The sequence below is a fragment of the Pseudophryne corroboree genome, chromosome 8 (genome assembly GCF_028390025.1).
Source record: "Pseudophryne corroboree isolate aPseCor3 chromosome 8, aPseCor3.hap2, whole genome shotgun sequence".
Taxonomy (NCBI): Eukaryota; Metazoa; Chordata; class Amphibia; order Anura; family Myobatrachidae; genus Pseudophryne; species Pseudophryne corroboree.
The window spans coordinates 100,596,502-100,616,024 of NC_086451.1; the positions used below are offsets into that span (position 1 = coordinate 100,596,502).

The 19,523-nt window shown below is 45.4% G+C and overlaps 1 protein-coding gene across 1 annotated transcript in view; it reads left to right on the forward strand.

The window, feature by feature from the left end:
* The window catches only part of LOC134948686 (rab GTPase-activating protein 1), a 437,656-nt gene extending 430,830 nt beyond the window's left edge, over positions 1 to 6,826 (forward strand). The window contains exon 22 of the mRNA XM_063936842.1: positions 1,703 to 6,826. Coding sequence (XP_063792912.1) covers positions 1,703 to 1,825 — 123 coding nt within the window. The 3' untranslated portion in view covers positions 1,826 to 6,826. The remainder of the gene's footprint in view (positions 1 to 1,702) is intronic.
* Positions 6,827 to 19,523: the final 12,697 nt, after the last annotated feature.

Sequence of the window (19,523 nt, forward strand, 5' to 3'; positions counted from 1 at the left end):
ACCATCAATATCGACTAACGATATGATCGATGGATGATTTTTTTTATTACACACTCTACAGCACGCGCATCGTTCATTGTTGATGCATCCACACTGAAAGATATAAACGATTTATCGTTCATTCATGAACAATATCGTTCATATCTTTGAAGATATCGCCCAGTGTGTAGGCCTCTTTAGTTGTTTGAAGATTAGGTTGATAATAGAGGAGTGAAGCATGTTTGCTTGGCAAGAGAAAGGGCAGTGTTGTATCATGAAAGAATGATCTTATAGAGGATTAAGTCTGCCTTAAAGTGAAATTTCCTCCATTGGTGCTCAGCAGTTAAGAAGCATTTGTGCAAATAGTAGGTCTGTTTGCTGTACCACGGTTGTGGTTTGGCCTGTTGAAGACTATTTGTGGTGGCTGGAATTGCATTGACTAGGGCAGCAGTTGTTATTATAATTATTATCCTTTTTTTATATGGTGCCACAAGGGATCCGCAGCATGCAATTACAGAGTACATAAACAAGCAAAAACAAGAAAACAGTGACTTACAGTTCAATACAATATATGACAAGTACAGGGTATATAAACATAGCTATGAGTATCAGGGTGGCAGAAAACTTAGGGATTTTGGTGCCGTCGAAGGGATTATTGAAAAGAAGATAGGTTAAGTAAGAGAAGTAAAAGCACACGACTGAAGAGGGCCCTGTTCATGAAAGCTTACATTTTAAAGGGGAGGGGCATACAGACAGGGGTGATACAGATGGGGGTACAAAGTGAGTGTGGGTCACAGAGGGCTTAGGATGACAGACTGTTGGATTTGGTGAAGTGTCTTGAGAGCTCATTTGGCAGTTGTCATTTTGTTGTAGGAATTGTCAGCCTGATCAGGGTAGGGCAGAATAGATATAGGAGAGTAGTTTTCGCTATAATGGATAGAGGATCAAGTAGAGCATATGTACAGTGGGTGTCGGGGAGGACAAGAATATGTTGTAAAAATTATAGAGTGGGAGAAGACCAGGTCAGTACCCTGTGGTAATACTATCTGTTATACCCTGTGATAGCAGCTGTTCCAACAAACGTCCATTAGCTTTGTTAGGTGTTAGCTTTGTTAGCCTTGGCTCAATTTTTTATTATACCATAACAAATAATTACAGGTTTATTATTAAATAATAAAATATTCTGGAATTATGTACAAAATAATCAAATTGCGATTAAAAGTTAGTTGTTTATAAACCATAGGTTTACATAAAAGTCCATATATTGGTCCTGATACCATGGATTAAAATAAATAAATTATCTGTTGTTTGGAGGAGAACCAATGACCTATAGTCTTACATTATTCTAGAACAGGGGAAGCCAGAGCTTGGGTAGTATGACTAGTTTCCAGTCTGTCAAATGTCCTTGTACATGTTTCCAATTAGCCACCAAGGAGGCAGCAGCTAGCTCAACAGCAACTGGTTTATCCAGTCTCCGAAGCCATTGATAGTGTCCTTAAGGTGTGGCATGTTGCATCAGCTACTTACCTTACAAGGAAGAGCAATCTTTCAGGGCTATTTTACTTTTTCCAAGAAATGTGAAGGAAGGTCACAACTATATATGAAAACTTAGACGGTGGTGCTGATATTAACTTTATTTGTCTTTTCAAAGTAACTGTTTTACAGGCAAGCCATTAGCAAAGTTAAGGTTCTAATTGTGCTGTTTTACATGGTTCTGTTGCAGGATCTGGAGCATCATCTTGGTCTTGCCCTAAATGAAGTGCAAGCAGCAAAGAAGACCTGGTTCAACAGGACCATCAGCTCCATAAAAACAGCCACTGGAGTGCAAGGGAAAGAGACCTCTTAACACCCCCATCTCTTAAAATGAAGTCTTTCTAAAAACATGATACCTTCTGTTGCCTTTCCCTGGCCAGATCTTTTGGTTTGCCTATATGTAAGAGGACCAGGAGTACAGCATGGCAGAATGGTAGTAGGTCAGTGCTTGTCAAGTCACATGTAAGAATAGTCCACTCTGACCCCTACTAATACTTTTGCAGTCCATGTAGAATGGATCCCGACACTAACTGTACTGAGGAGGGTGAGAGAGGCTGTGGGCTAAGTGATAGTACTGCAGCCTTCCATGATCCGCCCAATGCACTATGGGTTCCATTTTGCCATTTTTAAATGATCTATGATAGCAAATCATTTTTAAAATATAAATGAAATCAGGGGCAATTAGGCTTCTGTATATGCAAGATAGTTTTAGATTTCATTATGTGATTGAGCTTACACAAGGAACTCTATGCTGTGGAGTCATGGGGTGATGGCTTGTGGCCACTGAGCATTCTCACTGTAGCTTCACTTCTAGATCATCAACTACTTACCAATTAATATCAGAATGTGTTCTGTTTTGGAATATTGCTGCACATGTTTCTTACATCTCAAGGTTATTGTCTGTGGGACCTGAAATGCATTAATGACCATTGTAATACCAGCTCCTTTAGTTATGGGTGGCTACATGCCTATAACAAGGGAAGTTGGACCTGTCCACTTCGGAGATACAATATTGTATTGGCATAACCTAAGGCCTCATGGCAACCCTATTCTGTACCGAAACACACAACTTTAAAAGAACAAAATGAAGGTACGAACTTCTAATCATCCTTCACATAAATAACAAGTACCAAATGTTTTTATTTTTACAGCAGAAGGACGTAATGTTGAGCTCTGTATTCACATGGAAAGAGTCACAAGGAGAATTGGCCTCTCATGCTAACCTGATGTCTAGAGCAGGCGACTGTTATCTATATACTCTAGTCTACATCATGTTGAGGTTGAATAACGCCATCTTAGTATGATATCCTTTCTATAGCAGCAAATGCCCATGTTGCAGACACAGTGCACTTGTCTACACTGTTTAGCTTGGCGTTTATCCGTGTTTAACACCCTCAGTCTCTGATGTATTGTACAGATACGGAAACGGTCCTTGTGAAGCAGCAGGAGTGTCCTGAGAGCACCTGTCTGTTACAGCTCTGAATGGTGCTTTGTGCTCTTCTCTCTGACCCTTTAAAGCCCCCCCTGTCTGTCTTTCTGGAGGTGTATGTTTGTCCATTTCACGCCTCACAACTGCTGTTATAGAATTTGTATAAAACTCGTTAATCTCTTAACTCTGTGTCTGCCTGTGGTGCATTGGACAGCAATTATTGGATGCCTCGTACGATTTCCAAAGTCAGGGGCCACTAAATATCGAATGCTGCAGAGAAATGCAACATCCTGGACAGAGGGCTTCAATCGATCTCCAGCAATTTTGGGACTACATCTAACTTTTTTCCTGCTTCTAACAAGGCATTCTAAAATTGCTTCCACTAATGGGGCGAGTCAACAGCAGTGTGGGGTCTGCACTTTAGTTGCTAACCACAAAGCACGTGTCATTCCTTGGAGTTTATAATGTTGTGTAGAAGTTAGATGTAGAATGGCAATTTTGCATCTTGTATTTTTTTTTTTATTATTATTTTCTTGTTTAATTTATACTTGTTTGCGTTTTGCTGCCATTTATTGCAACAGTGATCATTTTGAGGTATACGCAGGCTACACTAAGGCACTGGTATGTGTGTATATACAGTATATAAAAAGTTTGGTTAATTTTGTATATCTACTTTTTTTTATTTTTTAGTTTCTGTACCAACGCTAGCTACTGTAAAAGTTATATATCTAAAAACATAACATGAACTGCTAAATATTTCCACCCCAGACCTGCTACATTTGTCTTATTTTAAAAATATGAAACTTACTGTTCTTAGTTCAGAAGTGTGCAAATAGTGCTGGTGTAGGTGCAGTGTGTATCCGATGAACTAAAATATATAAAGTACTATTCAATTGGACAACTGAATGCTCTGCTTCATTGTTTCAGGGCTTTAAGGACATGAGCACAGTGTATTGGAATGTAGGAAAGTTTGGCAAAGGAAAAGTGGCCCACACAAATGACTATTCTAAGGAAACATAGTTAATCTTGGTGGTTTATATTTAATTTCTGTCTTATTTCACACAGTTGGTAATCCTACTGCTTGAGCAGAGCGCAGAGTGACAGGATCATGTGCTGTGTTGTATACACACATGGTTGGACAAATAATGAGATTGCTCTGAGGCCGCCCAGACGAACCGCTTTATTAGTGCCTGTTAGTGCTGTTTGCAGCCTGACTTCACATGCGGCCTAATAGTGGTTTATGTGCCAAACGCATTAAACCAGAGTCTTTCTGTGGAGCCCAGGTAGTTAAGGAGTTCTATGCCCCCTGTGCTCCCGAAACTGATCTGTCATCTACAGTATGTTGCGGTGTACAGAGAATTTTAAAAATGAGTTTCTGTTGTAACATATCTGAAAACCCCACAGCATCAGTCACATCCTAAACTCAGAGACATAAAGAGAAGAGCATTTGGGGATGCACTATGATTTTAGTGAGCAGTGAAAGGAGTGTTTTGTTCAAAAGGATCCATGAAATACAATAAATGTAATCCCCTTTTAAAACGCCATGCAAAAAAGGTATTCACACAAATGGTGTACAGTAAGTTTCTGGATGCACAAAAAGTATTATAGTTACAAATAAAATTAACATAACATTTTTCAGAGTATTTGCAAGAGGAGTCTATGCAAAGTTGCCTGCGCTCAGATCACTTGGTGAAGCCGTTGGACCAGTCCAAAGCAGGTATCTCTTCTACATGCTGGATGAAGGTCTCAACTGCAGCTTCTGGGGATTCAAAACAAAACCCACGTTTGATTTGTGGGAACACAAAGAAGACAAAGGAAGCTAGGCCTGGACTGCACAGTGGATGAACTTATGTATGCTTTCATGGGACAGAAAATCCACCACTTTCTTGGACTTGTGGGCAAGTGTAATGTGGTGATGGAGAAGGGCACCAATAGCGTAAGTTCTTGGATGGCACCTGGAAATGGCTTCCAGCACTTGCGGCAGGCATTGGATGGTGTACGAGTGTCCAGTGAATGCGTGCTAGTGCACGAGTGACACGATAGCTACATGACCAGTCTTGGCCACAGAAACAGCCACCATCTGCTTGGCCAAGCTGCGCTCAAGTTGGACCTTCTGTTGGACTGGGGTCCAAGTTGGACTGGGGTCTGGGGACCGACTGGACTTGAGGTCAAAACTGTAGATCCAGGATTCATCGTCACTGATAATCTCACAGAGTGAGTGACTGCCATAAAAGCTGTTCAGCATATTGCAGCACCAAGTCACCCAAGCCTCCTTATGCACTTGAGTCAGCTAATAGGCACCCAGCGTGCAGAAACCTTACTTTAGGTCAAGCTCCTTAATATCAAATGTTTGGTTCCCAATGAGATACCTATCATTCTCTAACTGGGCTGCGGTCATCCTGGCATCCACCTCATCTATGGCCTGCACAGCAGCAATATTGTCCTCAGTGATAGCGGACACAGGTCTGCCACATTGCTCCGCATCTTCCAGGAACTGTCTCCGGTGCTAAAATTCAGCAAATCACTCAAACACAGTAGTTCAGAACTGTGCTTCCTCCCCAAAAGCAGCTTGCTGTCGGTCAGAAATCTACTGCTGTAGTAAAAGATCATGGCTCCCCAGTGGCCTTTGTTTTGAACTCCATAATGAGTTTGTGAAGGAAGTGAACATGCTGTTGTCTTATGTGTGCAGTGCTGCTCATATATGGTTCTGTGCCTTGACATGTCACAAGAACTTTAGTCAGAGGTTATAGTTCACAACCAGTCAGTTTGCAGTGCACCAATGCACTGCACATCCAGAAACTTATTGCACACCCCTCGTAGATTACTCGTAAAAGTTGTCAATATGCATTTTATATTATATCAGCTGTGGTCACTAGAAGCTCCCCTAGAAGGATGATGAGCGCTCTCATTAAAATATGTTTATACCTCTTTAAAGAAGTAAAGACTGCTGCAGTGTTGAGTCACTTGTTCATTTGTAAGTTTATTGTCAAATGAATTGTTTGTATAGTACTACAAATGATAAAGAATCATTTGAGTGAAAATCTTGTAACAGATAATGAAACAGAAGGCACTTGCTTTATTGCTGCCCTGCATTTTATATTCTTCTGCAAGCATAAAAATATATTTGTGGTTACGTTACTTCAATATATGTTAGCACTGAACCGTGATTATTTGAAAGCAAAGTAAACCCACAAAGTGTATTTTACTGCAGACAATGCTAAAGGCAAAAAGAATAAATCTGTTCCAGCACTTCTACAAAGTCTGGTCTTTACCAACCTTGTACACAGAATGCACCCCTCACCATGTAGCATCTGCTCTTTATTATTTCACCACTCGCAGAGGCGTCTTAATTCCATGTCTGCCTGATATACCTTGGATTTCTGAAAAGCACCTTCATGTACAGTACAAGGCCTAAATATGCCCCAGCAGTGATGGTCCTTGTGACTTTTCTTTCTGACACTAAATTTACGTTTTCTCTAGTTTAGAGGGTTTCTTTCTCACCACCCCAACCTTTATAATCATACTCCATAAGTATAGGAAGGTGAATGCCAAGAGTCATGATCTAACTCCAATAGAAAATCTGTGGATGGACTGTTAGAGCAGTCCATTGCCGCTCTTATGTGACTGAACTTAAAGAATTCTGCACGGAAGAATGGTCAACTATTCCCAAATCTATTGTAGGTGCTAAAAGCTGGAAGAGACATATCCAAACAGACTGATGTAGTTACAGCAAAAGGTGGCTCTGCAGAGTATTAAATCAGGGGACTGATCACTTTTCCAACACTGTTATTCTAGGTTTGTTTTTTTATTAATTTTCAGAACTGATGCCTTTTTCCTTAGTTGAATGTTGTAAGGCAAAATGTGTAAATAAAGCTGGAAAAAGTTTTTTCATTTACTTTATTTCCTAGGGTGTAATGTGAAAAGAGGTAAGGATATTGGGCACGGTATGGTTTTTCTAAAGACACTATACATACTGCAATAAGCCACCCTCTAGTTGCTGTAAAGCTACTTATCCCAGCATGCCCTGCCACAATTTTGCTACCAGCGCATGCTGGGATGTGTAGTTCAAAAGCAACTGGAGCACTGCCTATTGCTAAGCCCTGATATAGTGTCTAGGGGTGTGGTATGAGTTGCCGGCGGCCAGCATACCGGCACCGCGATGTCGACCGCCGGCTTGCGGACAGTGGGGCGAGTGCAAATGAGCCCCTTGTGGGCTCGCTGCCTTGCCACGCTGCGGGCACGGTGGCGCGCTATCTATTCTCCCTCCAGGGGGGGGTCGTGGACCCCCAAGAGGGAGAAAAGGTGTCGGTATGCCGGTTGTCGGGATTCCAGCGCCGGTATACTGCGCGCCGGGATCCCAGCAACCGGTATACTGAATACCACCCGTGTCTAGTGATGGAAGCACCAAGAAGTCAGTACACTAAGGAAAACTTACAGCATGCAGTGACTAAAACTGCAGAAAAGGGATATGAAAGCAATCCCCATATGGAAGCCTTGCCTGAAAGCAGAAGACTGTAATTATCCAGCTAAAATTTGAAGAAAGGATGTGATCAGATGAGAGAGAAAAAAAAATACTGTAAAAATATATTATAAAAAAATGATTCAGACAAAATCCAAAGGATGTCTGACTATTGCCTAGGCCCTGAACAGTGATGTATGATGGCAGGGGTAGTACTGGGATGTGGGAATGCTGGACATCAGAAGGGACTTCGAGCCCGATTCGGAGATGGATACAGCAGCGAGGCTCAAATATTATAATGCAGCAGGAGGCATCTGTGGGAGAAAGGCGCTGATCGAAGTGCTGTGTCTATAGACGCAGCATCAGATCACTGTCACGGTCAGCGTCCCCTTGTGTAATCCTTAACTTACTCATACTGGTAACCGGACCCCTTCTGCAAGGAAATCTACATCCAAAGACCCAGAGCCTTGCCATGGCTACCAACAGGGCGACACAACCCTCTTTTTAGAGCGGTCACTGCCTACTGATATCCTTTTCCCCCCGATATTGGTACTTATCAGGTATTATGCTTTGCGTGCTTCAGGCTGGCCAAGCATAATCCTCGATAAGCAGTCACTGGAGCTGCGATAACACATGGGACCCAGGGACTTATCCGAATCCCATGTGTTTTGGTGTGATTGCGGGTCCAACTTCAGCCATTAAAACCGGCCTCTCATTGGATACCACGATAATGATCATCTGTAATTAATCGCGGTGTTCCGGCTGTTTTTAATGCACAGAATTCCTTTGGGGCTAACTGGATACCCCCCATCAATCATGTCAATCATGCTGTGAGTGATGAAGCAGGACTTGTTTTGTACAGGTGCAGACCCACAGACATCAGATGTACATAAACCATGTGGAGGAACTGGAAATCCCATTGTCACAATAAATGTGATTGAACTATGAGGAAAGAGGTAAGTACCACTCCTAATCAGTGTACAAAGCCGCCCCCTGCCCTGATAGACCTACGGTGGTAATCTGCATTACGTGACTCTAGGTAGAGATTGAATACTTGTAGAATCCTTAAATCTTAAAACAAAGCTGTGGTGTCTGATTCTCACAGCACAGGTGCAGTACGTTCTGGATTGGTAAGATATATGCTTTCGGTTTTGCTTTGCTAGCCACAAGGATTGCGGGATGTATATTTAGCCATTGAAAAGAGTCTGCAGCGTTTGTACATTTATTGTAGCTAAATTCTGTGTGTGTATATGTAAATATGTGTGTGTGTGTGTGTGTGTATATATATATATATATATGTGTGTGTGTGTGTGTATATATATATATATATATATATATATATATACACACACACACACACACACACATACATAAAGTATTTATTTATTTCTGCAGCGGGGTACACTGGTACTCCACAGAAAATAACATTGGGTGTAGAGTTGGATCTTGATCCGTGGCACCAACAGGCTAAAGCTTTGACTGTTCCCAGGATGCACTGCACCGCCTCCTCTATAGCCCCGCCTCCAGGCACTGGAGCTCAGTTCAGTTTGTAAGTTGGTGTCTGCAGGCAGCTAACAGGTGGGGCTGCGCTAGGCAGCCCTATTAAGAGCTTTTTAAGAAGAAAGAAGACATCAAGGGCCGTAGCACAGGCATATCATGCTGACATTCGATGCTGCAGCTCCATCACCTCCCCCAGCGGCACTACATACTCAAACGCCCTGGTTGCCGGGTACGTCATCAGGCACACATCACTGCTGCTGCTCTCCTGGATTGCGTGGCCGCACTTCAGGGAGGAGGTAAGAGGGTCCCCCTGGTGGAACCCGCCGAAATCGCGATCCGGTCGCGGTCCCAGGACACGTACTTCGCCACTGGCGTGGACACTGTGGCCGTGCACTATATCCACCAGGGCAGGGAGCACAGGTCGGATTTACTAAAATCCGTTTATTATATGCTCCATAGTACCTGGTGGTGAAGTCCAGCAGAGAGGATAAGGCGCTGACCTGTAGCCCCTCCCCCAGCTCCAGGCGCCATCTACAGCAGGTGTTCCCGCCCTGGAGCTTCAGCTCTCTCTCACTCACTCCATGTCAGCGTTTGGGCGCCATTTCACAGAGCTCCGCTGATCCTGGGACTGCTGGGCACTGTCTCCTCTGTGAAGCCGCCTGTCTCATCAGCGCTGTGCATTTACAGGACACTTAAGTATTCTACATGTCGTTTAGACAGCGTTAGTTAAGAACAAGTGCACTACTATATGAATATTTAGTGCAAGTATTCTGTGATATACATCCAGTGTTTACTGTGCATTGTTATATCTGTATACATACATATCTCTATGTAGTATTACTAGTCCAGTGCAGTCTTATTGTTTATATGTAATAATTTCTGCATTGTACCTGTGATTGTGTGTGCCTATAGCTGCTGTGTGGGTTCTATTCTGTGTATCACACATATTGCAATGACTATATTCTGTACCCTGGGGAACTAAGTGCGTCAGGGTCTCATATACCATATAGTGTTCCACAGGATATACTGTTTTGTATTTTTCACTGTGTGTTTCAGTCACCTCATACCACTTAAATCCTCTGTCTGTGCTCTGCAATTGCAGTCACTTATTATTGGGGTTTTTTGTCAGGTATTGTGTTTGCTGGCTATATTGTACCGATACGCCCTAAGGCTACATTCCCAATAATGTCTGCTGCACAGGGTGGGAAATCCGCAGACGCTCCTGCATCATGCAGTGCTGGCGCCACGGATTTACCTGAGGAAATTATTTCTGCTGAGGGTCCAGGTACTGGGTGTTCTGCATTTTCAAATATGCTGACTACGCTTGTATCAAGACCTACACCCCCTGTGGGACCTCCTGTGCCATTACAGACACAATTGTCCCTGTAGTTAATCCGCAATGGGAAGATACTCTGTCAACCCAGTAACAGCAACTAAATCAGTCCTTGGTTAAACAAAAACCTAACCCTCACCCTACTGGGACCAAAGGGTCATCGAAGCGGGCCATTTCTTCCTCACAATCCACAATCATTTCAGATGATTCTTCCGATTCGGATGGGGAATATACTGATCCATCAGATGCTGATACTGCTGCTTCTGATGAAGATTCTACAACACAGGTTGATGTTCCTGACCTAGTGGAGGCGATCAAGCTGATTCTTCAGACTGACGATGAGATTGACCCTCCTGATACATCTAAGAAACCTGATAAGTTCAAACGTCAGAAGGTTACTAAATTAGTCTTACTACATTCTGACCATTTAATTGACATACGTCAGGAATCCTGGTTTTCTCAAGGAAAGGAATTCTCTCTTCAAAGATGCTTGCTCGTTATCCTATCTCTGTGGAGTTGAGTAACAAGTGGCAAACCCCACCAGAAGTGGACTCACTTGTAGCCCGTCTTGTGGCGTCATCTACTCTGCCTGTCACCACCGTCACTTCTTTGAAGGAGCCGACAGATAAGAGTGTGAAGGGTTGCTTGAAGTCTATTTACACTCTTACAGGTGCTGTACATAGACCCACTATGGCAGCCTCTAGGGCTGCAAAAGGCATTGAAGCATGGGTTCAAGCAATTGAGGAAGATCTACCTCTGAATTTTTCTGACACTGCCAAACAATATCTGACCTATATTACCACAGCCTCCCACTATATTCAGGAGGTGGCCTCTGATGCAAGCGTTATGGCAGCCAAGTCATCTACTACGTCTATCCTGGCTCGCTGGATTCTGTGGTTACGGTCCTGGTCGGTGGACCTGGACTCTAAGAAGACCTTGGAGGTACTCCCTTTTAAGGGAGATATACTATTTGGAGATGATCTGAACAAAATTGTGACCGACTTGGCGTCGGCCTAGACTGCGTTTCTCCCAAGTACTAATCCTTCGGTTCCGAAGGTTAAGAGTACTATTCATTCCTTTCGACCTCCAGTTAAAGCAAAGGGTCAGGCGTACCCGAGACAGGCTCACACTTCCAAGTCCTCTAAGCCCAAACTTAAACGTTCTTGGGCCGCCCATCAGCCTGCTTCCAAACCGGACAAGCTTGCTGCATGACGGGGCGGGCCTCCCCCTGGGGGACTCCAGGGTGGGAGGCTGACTTCTGCAGTTCACCCATGTATGGTTAAAGACCACTTCGGACACCTGGGTGCAGGAAGTGGTCTCTCATGGGTACGCGATCTCTTTCAAGATACGTCCCCCTCGCCAGTTTTGCTCAACTGTTATTCCTTCGGGTCCGTTAAAAGCACAAACTCTACATTTTGGTTGTCCAATCCCTCCTGGATACAGGAGTGATAGTGCCGGTGTCTCTGTCTCAGAGAAGCAGGGGATACTATTCGACAGTGTTTCTAGTTCCGAACCGAATGTATCCTCCCAAGCTATACTCAACCTCAGATCTTTGAACAAATTTGTGAGGGTGTCCAAATTCTGTATGGAAACTTTGTGCTCTATTGTACTGGCTATAAAACCCAAGGACTATATGGTATCCCTGGATATACAGGATGCTTACCTACACATACCTATTGCCTTGTCGCATCAGCAATATCTTTGGTTTGCTATTGGCAACCTTCATTATCAATTCCAAACCTTGCCTTTCGGACTGACCAGGGCTCCTCGGATCTGCACCAAGGTCATGGCGGTCATGACAGCCCTTCTCCGCTGTCAGGGTATCAGGATCCTGCCGTATCTGGATGACTTGTTGATCCTGGCGAACTCCCCAGAGGTTCTCCTCCATCATCTGGAACCGACGGTCCAATTCCTGCAAGCCCACGGGTGGCTCATCAACTGGAAGAAATCCTCAGTGGTCCCTGCTCAGAGCATGGTGCACCTGGGGGCATTACTGGACACACACAACCAACGTTTGTTCTTGTCTCCAGGGAAGGTCATGAAACTTCAGGACAGAATCAGATAACTCCACTCTCGCCAAAGAGTGTTGATACACTTGGCGATGCAAGTACTCGGCCTCATAGTGTCTGCTTTCAACATGGTCGAATACACTCAATTTCATTCCTGCCCCACCGGAATGACGGCCTGCCCCACCGGATCAGGTCTCAAATGATCTCCTTGACTCCGGAGGTCCGTCTGTCACTGAGTTGGTGTCTACAGGACCAACAATTGAGCAGGGGTTGTCCCTTCTGGATCTCCAACTGGGTCCTCCTAACAACGGATGCCAGTCTGCAGGGTTGGGGTGCGGTGTTAGAGCAACTCTCTCCAGGGTCGGTGGACCAGGGAGGAATCTCTCCTCCCGATAAACATTCTGGAATTGCGGGCAGTGTTCAATGCATTGAAATTGGTCCTGCCTTTTGTACAGAACAGGCCTGTTCAAGTACATGCAGACAACGCCACCACGGTGGCATACATAAATCATCAAGGCGCCACTGAAAGCCGCCTGGCAATGATGGAAGTGTCAAAAATTCTTCAATGGGTGGAACGCCATCTGCCAGCAATATCGGCAGTGGTCATTCCGGGGATCCTCAACTGGGAAGTGGACTTCCTCAGTCGTCAGGATGTACACGATGGGGAGTGGAGTCTTCATCCGGAGGTCTTCCAACTCCTTGTGGACAAGTGGGGTCTACCAGATGTAGACCTGATGGCGTCTCGACACAATCACAATGTTCCGGTCTTCAACGCAAGGACAAGGGATCTTCAAGCAGCGTTCGTGGACGCACTGGCAATTCCATGGAACTTTCGGCTGCCATACGTGTTCCCTCCGGTGTCACTCCTGCCCAGGGTACTATGGAAGTTCAAGCAAGAAGAGGGAATACTGCTTCTAGTCGCTCCAGCGTGGCCCAGACGGCATTGGTTCTCAGACCTGCAGGGTCTCCCGATCGAGCGTCCTCTTCTACTTCCTCAAAGCCTATGCCTCCTCGTTCAGGGCCCTTGTGTTTACCAGAACCTGGCAAGGCTGGCTTTGACGGCGTGGCTCTTGAAGCTTCACTCCTGAGGGCCAAAGGATTTTCTGAGGTGGTTATTCAAACTATGTTGAAGTCCCGCAAACCGGCTTCTGCATGGATTTATCATAGGGTCTGGAATTCTTACTTCGCCTGGTGTGCTGCTAACAATCATGATGCATACAAGTTTAGTACTTCCAGACTTCTGGCTTTTTTGCAACAAGGCCTGGATTTAGAACTTCGCTTGGCCTCCCTCCAGGTTAACATTTCTGCCTTGTCGGTGTGGTTTCAGCAAAAAATTGTATCTATTCCTGATGTTCATACATTCACCCAGGGCGTACTATGGATTCAGCTTCCCTATGTCCCTCCTGTGGCTCCATGGGATCTGTCTGTTCTTAATGCCCTTTAAGAGTCTCTGTTTGAACATCTTCAGTCTGTAGACCTTAAATGCCTTACGCTTAAGGTCATTTTTCTGTTAGCTAATGCCTCTGCTAGGAGGGTGTCAGACTTAGGCACTTAGTCCTGTCGTCCACCCTTTCTGATTTTTCACCGTGACCGGGCAGTTCTTAGAACTCGCCCTGGTTATCTACCTAAGGTGGTGTCATCTTGGTTCCAGCCTTTATCTCTCCTGGTTTGTCCTCCAAAGAGAGGTCTTTGGATGTGGTACGGGCTCTCCGTATATATGTAGAAAGGACTGCCTCTATCAGGAGATTAGAGTCTCTTTTTGTACTTTTTGGTTTTCACAAACGTGGCTGGCCTGCGAATAAGCAGACCTTGGCCAGATGGATTAGAATGGTGATTGCACAAGCTTATGCGCAGGCTGGACTCCCAGCTCCTGCTGCTGTCAAGGCCCATTCTACTCGGTCTGTTGGACCTTCTTGGGCTGCCCGCCATGGCCCGTCCGCTGAACAATTGTGCAAGGCAGCTACGTGGTCCTCAGTGAACATGTTCATCAGGTTCTATGCCTTTGATACTTCCGCCTCCCAGGATGCTTCCTTTGGACGCCGGGTTCTTGTGCCCGCTACAGTGCGTCCCCTCCGATGAGAAACCGCTTTAGGACATCTCCAATGTTATTCCCTGTGGAATCTCAGTGTACGCCGCTGCAGAAAAGGAGATTTATGGTAAGACTTACCATTGTTAAATCTCTCTCTGCGACGTACACTGGATTCCACAGGGCCCCCACCCTGACGCACCTAGCTTCTTTGGGTTTGTATGGCATTAGCCACTAGTCCCTTTTCCTGTCGTGATAATGTGGGTCTATGTGACTAACATCTACCGTCTCTCTTACTTGCTACTGCATTGGACTGGTTAACGAAACTGAGCTCTAGTGCCTGAAGGTGGGCTATAGAGGAGGCGGTGCAGTGCATCCTGGGAACAGTCACAGCTTTAGCCTGTTGGTGCCTCAGATCAATATCCAGCTCTACACCCCGATGTTATTCCCTGTGGAAACCAGTGTACCTCGCAGAGCCGGTGCACTAATTGAGGTTCCCGGTCATTGTACAGAGAAAACGTCACCAGAAAAAGTAAAAAACAAAACCTCATGTCGACCTACTTACTGTCGACCAATAGGTTGGCCTAAGTCTAATCTACCTTAACATACCACACATGAATTGGGGGGGGTCATCTGCAACATTACTGGTTTATGGCAAATACTGGTAAGGCCAATAATATTAGTCCTGTGCTATAGGGTCATCATTCACATAACCCGGCAGCATAATCATCGATTATGGGAGGGAAGGGGGGGACTTCAACTACCAGCAGAAAATTACCACAGCTCCCGATGCTATTCAATTAGACTCCCAACTTCTCCTGATAGCCTAGTTAATGCCCATTAACTTAATGTATTAACAGGTGTTCATGCAGCATCTATTAACCCCCTAGTTATCAGGTTGTTTTTTTTGACCCACTGAGGATCAATTAGCCTGCAGTAATCTACCACAACTAATTGAATTCTGCCCTATAGAATATATTGTATATTTGATAAATACAACAGATCCCTATTTGCCATACTGTACGTATTGACAATGGATATATTAACTGCATACTACATAACTTGCCAAAAAATAATAATAAATTGAGACAAAAGCATGCATGAATAGAATTGAACCTGCAACCTAAATTTAGATCCGGTAAAAAAAAATTTTTGATAGAACTAGATTTCATTTCTGCTGTGTGCATCTCTTAATCACTTTCCTTCAGGCTACATCCTAGGCTACTAAAATAAATACCGTTACATTAGAAACTACAAGAAAAAAAAGGCCTTTGATTATGGAAACCAAAAGAGCGTTAAAGTATTTTATTAAAAAGTGTAATATGTTAATCTAGAATTGCAGTATCATGTGCTACTAGCTGATCCTCCTAAAAATAAGAGGGCTCATTCCTACGTAATGCTCTATAGGCGTCATTCAGAGCTAGACGGAAGAGACGTCTGCTGCATGCGATGCCAGCACTGCAACTGACGGCTGATGTTCCACGCCGATGGACAGATGAGTAAGCTTCAGCTTGTGCAGCTGGCCAATGGAAGTGAAGGCTGCGAGGCCAGGAAGTCTGTGTTGTAATAGATATTTGCTCTCCCTTGCTAGAAAATGGAGACTACTCGTCCCACCACTCTTCCCCTCCAATTCTAGAAATACAGACCTCCCCACCTCTTCCTTTCAGTAAGACAGCAGTAGAGGGGAACTACAGGCGCAATCGCCTTGTGCAGCCGCAGATTACAGTAGTCGTGAATCTGCATTCAGGCCTTTTCCTGCGCATATCTCTAAACCAGGCCCTATCAACCATAGCAAGAACTATTGAATATTCTTGATGACAAAGTTCAACATAAACAACAATGGTAGTGGTAGGATCAGAAGTAAGTAAACCAACAAACCTCCTTCCTATTAGCCTCATGTTGTTTTATAGCTTGAAAAGTGAAGCGTCCAATCTCTGGGTATACACCATGTTTAACATTCATTGACAAAATCACAATATAGAGTTAAATCCTTTTATGGATTATTGCTATGATGCTTAAAGACTACTCACAATGAGGATTAAACAGCAACTCACCCGTTTAACTTCAGTTAACACAAATCTATCACATTTAATAGTATCACACAATGCTAATAGTATAACACACCGAACCCATTGCCAATTTCTCTGACGTCCTAGTGGATGCTGGGAACTCCGTAAGGACCATGGGGAATAGCGGGCTCCGAAGGAGGCTGGGCACTCTAGAAAGATTTATGACTACCTGGTGTGCACTGGCTCCTCCCACTATGACCCTCCTCCAAGCCTCAGTTAGATTTTGTGCCCGGCCGAGGTTGGATGCACACTAGGGGCTCTCCTGAGCCCTTAGAAAGAAAGTATAGTTTAGGTTTTTTATTTTCAGTGAGACCTGCTGGCAACAGGCTCACTGCAGCGAGGGACTAAGGGGAGAAGAAGCGAACTCGCCTGCTTGCAGCCGGATTGGGCTTCTTAGGCTACTGGACACCATTGGCTCCAGAGGGATCGACCGCAGGCCCAGTCCTTGGTGTTCGGTCCCGGAGCCGCGCCGCCGTCCCCCTTACAGAGCCAGAAGCAAGAAGAGGTCCGGAAAAACGGCGGCAGAAGACATCAGTCTTCACCAAGGTAGCGCACAGCACTGCAGCTGTGCGCCATTGCTCCTCATACACACTTCATACTCCGGTCACTGAGGGTGCAGGGCGCTGGGGGGGGGCGCCCTGAGAAGCAATAATTTCTCTATCGTCCTAAGTGGATGCTGGGGTTCCTGAAAGGACCATGGGGAATAGCGGCTCCGCAGGAGACAGGGCACAAAAGTAAAGCTTTTACAGGTCAGGTGGTGTGTACTGGCTCCTCCCCCTATGACCCTCCTCCAGACTCCAGTTAGATTTTTGTGCCCGGCCGAGAAGGGTGCAATTCTAGGTGGCTCTCATAAAGAGCTGCTTAGAGAGTTTAGCTTAGGTTTTTTATTTTACAGTGATTCCTGCTGGCAACAGGATCACTGCAACGAGGGACAGAGGGGAGAAGAAGTGAACTCACCTGCGTGCAGGATGGATTGGCTTCTTGGCTACTGGACATGAAGCTCCAGAGGGACGATCACAGGTACAGCCTGGATGGTCACCGGAGCCACGCCGCCGGCCCCCTCACAGATGCTGAAGCAAGAAGAGGTCCAGAATCGGCGGCTGAAGACTCCTGCAGTCTTCTTAAGGTAGCGCACAGCACTGCAGCTGTGCGCCATTTTCCTCTCAGCACACTTCACACGGCAGTCACTGAGGGTGCAGGGCGCTGGGAGGGGGGCGCCCTGGGAGGCAAATGAAAACCTTTAAAAAGGCTTAAAATACCTCACATATAGCCCCAGAGGCTATATGGAGATATTTACCCCTGCCTAAATGTACTAAATAGCGGGAGACGAGCCCGCCGGAAAAGGGGCGGGGCCTATCTCCTCAGCACACGGCGCCATTTTCTGTCACAGCTCCGCTGGTCAGGAAGGCTCCCAGGTCTCTCCCCTGCACTGCACTACAGAAACAGGGTATAACAGAGAGGGGGGGCAAAATAAATGGCAATATATCAATATAAAAGCAGCTATAAGGGAGCACTTAATCATAAGGCTATCCCTGTCATATATAGCGCTTTTTGGTGTGTGCTGGCAGACTCTCCCTCTGTCTCCCCAAAGGGCTAGTGGGTCCTGTCTTCGTATAGAGCATTCCCTGTGTGTCTGCTGTGTGTCGGTACGTGTGTGTCGACATGTATGAGGACGTTATTGGTGTGGAGGCGGAGCAATTGCCAAATATGAGGATGTCACCTCCTAGGGGGTCGACACCAGAATGGATGCCTTTATTTGTGGAATTACGGGATAGCGTCAACTCGCTTAAGCAGTCGTTTGCCGACATGAGGCGGCCGGACACTCAATTAGTGCCTGTCCAGGCGCCTCAAACACCGTCAGGGGCTGTAAAACGCCCCTTGCCTCAGTCGGTCGACACAGACCCAGACACAGGCACTGATTCCGGTGGTGAAGGTGACGAATCAACCGTATTTTCCAGTAGGGCCACACGTTATATGATTTTGGCAATAAAGGAGATGTTACATTTAGCTGATACTACAGGTACCACTAAACAGGGTATTATGTGGGGTGTGAAAAAACTACCAGTAGTTTTTACCGAATCAGAAGAATTAAATGACGTGTGTGATGAAGCGTGGGGTGCCCCGATAAAAAACTGCTAATTTCAAAGAAGTTATTGGCTTTATACCCTTTCCCGCCAGAGGTTAGGGAGCGCTGGGAAACACCTCCTAGGGTGGACAAAGCGCTAACACGCTTATCAAAACAAGTGGCGTTACCCTCTCCTGAGACGGCCGCACTTAAAGATCCATCAGATAGGAGGATGGAAAATATCCAAAAAGGTATATACACACATGCAGGTGTTATACTACGACCAGCTATTGCGACTGCCTGGATGTGCAGTGCTGGGGTAGTTTGGTCAGAGTCCCTGATCGAAAATATTGATACCCTGGACGGGGACAATATTTTACTGTCGTTAGAACAAATAAAGGATGCATTTCTTTATATGCGTGATGCACAGAGAGATATCTGCACACTGGCATCACGGGTAAGTGCTATGTCCATTTCGGCCAGAAGAGCTTTATGGACACGACAGTGGACAGGCGATGCGTAGAGGAGTTATTTGGGGTCGGTCTATCGGATTTGGTGGCCACGGCTACGGCCGGGAAATCCACCTTTCTACCTCAAGTCACTCCCCAACAGAAAAAAGGCACCGACTTTTCAACCGCAGCCTTTTCGTTCCTTTAAAAATAAGAGAGCAAAGGGCTATTCATATCTGCCACGAGGCAGAGGACGAGGGAAGAGACAGCAACAGGCAGCTCCTTCCCAGGAACAGAAGCCCTCCCCGGCTTCTACAAAAGCCTCAGCATGACGCTGGGGCTTCGCAAGCTGACTTGGGGGCGGTAGGCGGTCGTCTCAAAAATTACAGCGCGCAGTGGGCTCACTCGCAGGTAAATCCCTGGATCCTGCAGATAATATCTCAGGGGTACAGGTTGAAATTAGAGACAGAGCCACCTCGCCGTTTCCTGAAGTCGGCTTTACCAACATCCCCCTCAGAAAGGGAGACGGTTTTGGAAGCCATTCACAAGCTGTATTCTCAGCAGGTGATAGTCAAGGTACCTCTTCTACAACAAGGGAAGGGGTATTATTCCACTCTTTTTGTGGTACCGAAGCCGGATGGCTCGGTAAGGCCTATTCTAAATCTGAAGTCC